The sequence below is a fragment of the Leuciscus leuciscus genome (genome assembly GCF_965113295.1).
Source record: "Leuciscus leuciscus genome assembly, chromosome: 9".
In the NCBI taxonomy this organism is placed as follows: domain Eukaryota; kingdom Metazoa; phylum Chordata; class Actinopteri; order Cypriniformes; family Leuciscidae; genus Leuciscus; species Leuciscus leuciscus.
Window position 1 is genome coordinate 23,464,147 of NC_138733.1, and position 6,940 is coordinate 23,471,086.

The following is a 6,940-nucleotide window of genomic DNA, read 5'->3' on the forward strand; positions in this document are numbered from 1 at the left end:
TCATTTTGGACATATTTATTTCCATTAAAGCATCAAAATAAAATGAGAGTATGCTGAATGCCTCTTTGTTATTTTGTGGACTGTTCCTCTAGATCCTAGGAATGGCATAGCACTCGTATGTGCGGGGTATGCGGCCAAAACTGCAATTTGTAGGCGTTGTGTCGAGCTCCTCTGGTGGCACCATGGCTTTGAAGGTGAAGTGCTGAAGGAGGGAAGTGAAGAAGAGGAAGAGTTCTGTGCGAGCCAGAGCCTCACCGAGACACACACGCTTGCCTGTCAAGAGAGCACACAGAAGTTGGTTTAAAAATCTTTTCTCTATATCATCCATTTTTGTCTGTGATTTGTTCTTTAAAGGCAACTACTGAGGAATCAATTATTTAACATGGTTATTTTTTGTCCCAAAATGACTAAAACACTGATAAACATCATTATTTAGCATGTGTTGACTTCAGTTTTCATCTAAGAGCAACATTTTTATGGTCTAATATGCACAATGAAGATCTGAGCTCACCCATGCCGAATACAACAAATGCATCATTCTTCTTGAATCGGCCATCTCCATCCAGGAAGTTTTCTGGATCGAAACAATTTGGGTTCTTCCACAGTTTGGGGTCTATAAGCACGGAGGATAGTAGTGGAAAAACCATTGTTCCCTTCAAGAAAGTATTTTACAAATAAATTGAAAGATGTAAATAATAATAAACACTTAATGAATCAAGATGATGTATACGAGAGACGAATAATACCTTAGGAATGACATAGCCATTGTATTCAGTGTCGCACATGGTCTTGTGTGGGACAGCGATGGGGGCGAGATCCATGCTGCGCTGGACCTCGTGAATTACAGCATCTGTATATGGCAGCCTCTGTCTGTCTTCAATGGAGGGCCAACGGTCCTGTCCTACAACCTCATCGATTTCTCTCTGAACACGCTCTGTACAGAACAATTGAAAGTAAAATCACACTTAGTGCTTGGAGAGAGAAGCATTAGTTTGACCTCACCTTGAACATCTGGGTGCTTCATCATTAGAAGTAAAGAGTGTCTGATGGTGGATGAAGTGGTTTCTGTGCCGGCGCTGAACATGTTCCATACTAAAGAAAGCAAGTTGTCAAAATTATATTCTGTGTCAGGCTTGTCTTTCTCCTGTAAAAGAGAACAGGTAAGAAATGTTAACATTGTGTTTAATTGACATCATGTCATGGTCTCACCACCAGATGGTGCAAGTAGATGTATTCATATAAATATGTTTAAATTACCATTTCTTTCAATGATTTACCTCTTTCATTTTTAACACAAAGGCCTCAATGAAGTCCTGTGGGCAAGAGGGATCCACATTATTCATCCGAGCTTGTGCCTCACGCTTGAAGTACTCTCTGACCTCTTCTAGGTCTTTAAACAGTTGATGGTGTTTACCGGGGAAGAGACTGACTAACTTAGGGAATACATTATAGAGCTGAGAAGAAAATAAAAAAACATCAAGTTGAGTCTCAAAATACAAATAAATAATTTATGCAAAAAATCTTCTTCTTTTTGTGTGTGTGTGCATACTATTTTATAGTGTAATTTTTATGTGCATTACCCTTCACCTGTTTTGGGTCAGTAAGATTTTTCTCTTTTTTGAAATAAATGTATACTTGTATTCAGCAAGAATGCATTAAATTGATCAAAAGTGAAAGTAAAGATGTTTATAAAGTTTCAAAAGATTTCCATTTCAAATAAATGCTGTTCTTTCAAACTTCATATTCATTAAAGAATCCTGAAAAACAAATGTATCACGGTGTCCACAAAAAACATTAAGCATTAAGCAACAGTGAAAATAATAATAAATGCTTCTTGAAGAGCAAATCAGCTAATCAGAATGATTTCTGAAAGATCATGTGACACTGAAGACTGGAGTAATGATGCTGAAAATTCAGTTTTGCATCACAGGAATAAATTATATTTGAAAATATATTCAAATGGAACAAAAAATATATTAAAAGATCTATTTAGAATTTTAATGATAATTCACAATATTACTGTTTACACTGTACAGTATTTTTGATAAAACAAATGCAGCCTTTGTGAGCATAAAAGACTTCTGAACGATAATATATATATATATATATATATATATATATATATATATAAATCTTTAGAGTGCAAACCTGTCCAAGAGGGCTACTGAGGATACTGAAGTAAGCATTTACAGTCTGAAGGAGAAACTTAAACTCTGGATCCTCAAGTTGAAACCTATGACCAAAGACAATGCTGCAGATCACATTGGCCACGGCATTAGACAGCATGTCTGCAGGGCTGATTGCAGAGCCTTTAAGAAGAAAAGTAGAGCAAAGAGATCAGGTTTCTTCAATTTAGAGTTTTGTAAAAAATCACACCATGCTCTGTAACATGAGATGTGACACATTACAGTTCTTTTTTGTTTTATTGACGCACCCTTTGTCAAATGTTTTTGTAGTTTATGTCTGCAGTTTGTTTCATCTGATAATCTGAATATAAGATTGTATAAAATTGATTTAACCTTCACATTTTTTTATCATTTCCACAAGATATTCAGCCTCCTCCCTGACTCGTTCCTCGATGCTCCTCCGGCCCATTCCAAAGTTCTTCAGTGTCATAAGAGAGAATTTGCGCATCTCCTTCCATCTGTGTCCACTGGTGGACAGAACACCTGCGCATAGAGAAAATGTTTCTGGTATATATATATATATAAAGAGATCAAATAAACCATGTAAAACATTAGGTATCAAGCGACCTCACCATATCCAAGAGTGGACTTCATGATCAGGGCATAGTTGGCCCTGCCACTGAATTCTTCACCAAGACCAATCATAGTTTCCTTTAGGGCTTCATATCCAGAAATGATCACTACAGGAGTGTTTGCAAACCAGATGGTGACAACAGAGCCATACTTCTTACTGAGCTACGGAAAGAAAAAATATATGGTTTGATATGGGACATTCAATGTTACTGTATGTGTATTCAAATGACACTTTCTCAATTAGCTCTAACAACCTCAAATGTTTACATAATTCTGCATTAATGGGGTCAAAAACAATGTAAATTAGTGCATTGTTCTTTGATGAAGATGTTGTTTGTAGTGTAAGTTTGGATACAGATAGCACTGAAGTGCTACAAACAGCAATTCAGTGTGTGAAAATAATTTTTGAGCAACAGAAATACAGGGAGCTACTTTCAGCCCTCTTAAACTACTCTAGGGGTTTAGAAATCCCAGAATAGTGGCGCTCACCTAGTAACGGTGGAGCAGATGCATCTCACAAAGCCTGTAAAAAACTACATTGTAATTTGTTTATTTAGATGTATAGCTAGATATGTAAGATAAACCTCTTTTCTGAACCCTATAGGGCTAGGCTGCAAGGGGGAGAGGGGAAAGGCTGTACTTGTTCCCTCTGTTTGAATACTCTGTATGTATGTGGTTTTCTTGGAAAGCAGCCCAGATATGGGTACCAGGCAAATATAGGAGAAAGTTGCAATAGATTAACTTATTTTTCTCTTTGTCTCATATTCTATGTGATATAATGTATATTCTCATCATTGGACGGTTGCTACACCACCCCTGAAACATGTATAAATGCTAACGTACGAAAGTAAAGCTGAAGAGAGGTTTTGTGAACATAGATTGGCTCCATGTTCATAACTCTTCCCATAAGACAGTGTCAATGTGTGAAAAAGGAGACTGAGAATAATTCTTTTTTTAAAAGACCATGTCGTTTTAAACAGTTTTATAATAGTAGACTACACAGAGGCAGCGACCGCGGAAAGTCCGTGTCGAGGACACAAACAGTGTCACCAACAGCGGCATCTGCCTCGATTTCAGCCCGCCTTTGCTGAGGTTCATTGAAGAACACAAAATGGTTATTTTTTGGAATCGCTGCGAAAGCCCCTATTATTATTATTTTTTTAAACCTTTTATTTTGAAGAGTGTATCAACGATTTCAGGTGAATATATTTGTTTTTATTTATATTAGCCAATACTTTCATTACGTTTTTGTATTCTGTGCACTTAATGGTTCACTAGTTTACCTGCACAGGTGTTAGTAACACTACAGGCTACCTGCGCATCTTGCCTTGAACACAATCATAAAAGCAGCCAATTATATGACTGAATTATTTTAATGAATAGGCCTACTAACCTCTAGGTAATATTTGTAGGCTTCCTTGAAATTAAATTGAAATAAATTTCCCAGCAGTGGATTCGGAGGGGGTCCTGGAGGCAGCCGCCCAAAACTGCTCTGCTTTCCTCTAATCTTCCACAGCAGTAACATAACCAAGACAGTCATGACAACAGACACTGCATTTGTCTTCAATGCCAACAATATATCCATCCTTCAAATTTCACTTCACTGTTCTTTTGAGCCGACTCGCAGAGAGTAACCAAAACTGACATTTGTTTCTTGGTTGAATTTGTTAATGGGGTGGGCGGAGCGAGGCATTTGATGTATAACATGGAGGTTTTGTAAGGCTCTTGTGTAACCCGCTCAACCTTTCTGCATTCCACTCGGTTTATAATCCATTTTCATTCAGTGCCATGACAGAAACCAACTGTGAACTGTATGCAGAGCCGCCTTAACCTAATGTTAGGCCCCGGGGCTGAGAGGTTTTGTAGGCCCCCCATCCCCTTGATTTATAGAGTCTCAAAAAGTGTAAAAGCCTATCTAGGTAATCTACATCACAAAATGCATTAGTTTCTTTCGAGACCTACAACAGTGAGTTTTTTAATATTGTTTTTAATTTTAATATTGTTATTAACATATCACTGAGCACATAAACACAAGACTCTTTATTTAACAACCACACACAGCAACTAAATTTCAACTTTATGCAAATGAGAAGCGATTTTCACGAGCGACAACCAATAGGAAAGAAGCCTTTCAGTGGAGCTCAGCTCCCGTCACCGTCTCGAGTGCAGTGCAGGCAAGACAGAGGAGTTCGAGGGAGATTTCACTGTTTTATATGATTTACTGTAACTAACCACAAACATGGATATAATAAAATAATGCATGGAAAAGAAACTGTCGACAGTCTCAGTGAGTTTAATTCATACATTTATGATGCAAGTTTAGCACTGCTGCAGTTCATTTTACAGTTTCCCCTGCATTATGTTGACTATTAGGGACAAGACAATTTATTATTTGTCAAATTCGGATGACGTTTTAGTAATTTATGACAGTATGAGTGAGTTTAATTTGTAGATTGATCGATCGTTAATCTAGTAAATGATACTTGGTGCCTTCACGTGCTATGGTAATTATGGTAAATACCAAAAGCCGACGTGGAAAATGCACATGAACACCCCCTCATGTGGTATTTTCCACTGGGCAACTCGTAGAATATTTTGATGCACGAGTTGCCGAGATGAGATAACCTTTGACCTTTTCAAAATGGCGGAGAGCAACGCAAGAGTCATGAATAAGCATTGCACACAACTAAACGTTTTTTTGCTACTGTTAGCGGATAGTTTTTGTAGCCTATACAATATTGTGTCATTAAAAATTGTAATATAATGCGTTAACACTCAGTGTCAGTTTGGTTTGTTGTTACCTACCCAGAGCAGATGCTAGCTAGCAGTCAATAGGAGCCTCCTAGTAATGAGCGGTCAGGCAATTTACTCACGTGAATGTATTTTGTCTGTAGTGTACGCCAGCGACACCATGATTTACTGACTTAAGCTATCTAAAAAATTTTAGCCAAATAACAGGTCTGGATCTGTGAGTCCATTTTTTTTTACCTACATTACGACAACAAAAGCACTTGAACACAACACACTGGTAAATACCAGTTCACAAGTGGAAAATATCATCTTTTCCATAGCACGTGAAGGCACCATCCCTGAACACTGCGTGGTAATATAAAAACACTCTCCCAACAGCATACTGTTTCTTTTGAGCCTAATTCCTAGTCAAATTCAAATTATATATTTGTATAATATCACTTGTGATGGTGTTTTGTATAGATGTGGCCAGACGAGCAGTCCACGCCTCATTCGCGCCGCGGGACATCTAGACGCGCGTAAACGCGTGTTTGCATTGACATGAAATCACTCGCGCCAGACGCTCTATTCGCGTTTGGTGTGAACGCACCATAACAATAACATTAGAGCGACAGCACTACCAACGCCCACAAGCGACTAGCGACATACAGCGACAAAATCTGACAAGTAAAAAAAAAATATGACCTTTTCAGCTCATCATGAACCTGAACTTGGGAGGCCCCTGGGCTTCAGCCCAGGTAAGCCCGTGCATTAATGCGGCCTTGACTGTATGTCTAAAAGAATTAGAGGGTAATTTAGTGGTAACATTATCAAACATATTGTTTCCAAAACTTTATGAAGGCTTAAATCTCTTAAATGCTCTTAAATAGAGCAACTTTGCTCTATTTACGGATATGATGAGACATGCATGGGCAAGTGACATACATACAAAATTTCCTGCAAAAATCATCCTGCTGGGTCTAAAATATAAACAAGTATAGCCTAATAGGCTTACCATAGTGAATTAGGGTGTGACAAAAACACTGTAGATGAAGTATTGATGTATTGACTAATAATTAAAATTTCGTTAATTTTGAACAAAGTCACAGGGTACCTTTAAACACAAAAACATGTTCTGTGTTAAAAGCCCCCAGGTGTAGAAAACAATAAAATAAAAGACTGTGCCAACTCAGATGTTAAACTGCATTATTTGTAAAAGTGCCAATAATATTGTTTGACCTGTAAAAAATAGTTGCTCATGTCCTCAAAACATTCCACAGACATGATAAGCTTCTGTGTAAAAAAATCAGGTATTGGAGGCTTCAATTCATCAGAATGTACACAGCAGAAAGTGGGTAACGTCAAGACTCCTTGAGGACTTGAACATGTATTCTAAATATCAATTTTGTATTTGCCAAAAAAACAAAAAACAAAACACTTGTGCAATAATA

At 37.6% G+C, this 6,940-nt stretch overlaps 1 protein-coding gene across 1 annotated transcript; it reads right to left on the minus strand.

Moving 5' to 3' along the window:
* On the minus strand, positions 1-4,359 carry LOC309506640 (cytochrome P450 2M1-like). Its single transcript, XM_082180539.1, has 9 exons — positions 4,153-4,359; positions 2,759-2,921; positions 2,520-2,669; positions 2,149-2,309; positions 1,278-1,454; positions 1,003-1,144; positions 747-934; positions 512-653; positions 1-273 (listed from the first exon to the last, which is right to left on the minus strand). The coding sequence occupies exons 1-9, from the start codon at positions 4,342-4,344 to the stop codon at positions 89-91; spliced, it is 1,500 nt and encodes a 499-aa protein (XP_082036665.1). The 5' UTR covers positions 4,345-4,359; the 3' UTR covers positions 1-88.
* Between the last annotated feature and the right edge of the window lie 2,581 nt (positions 4,360-6,940).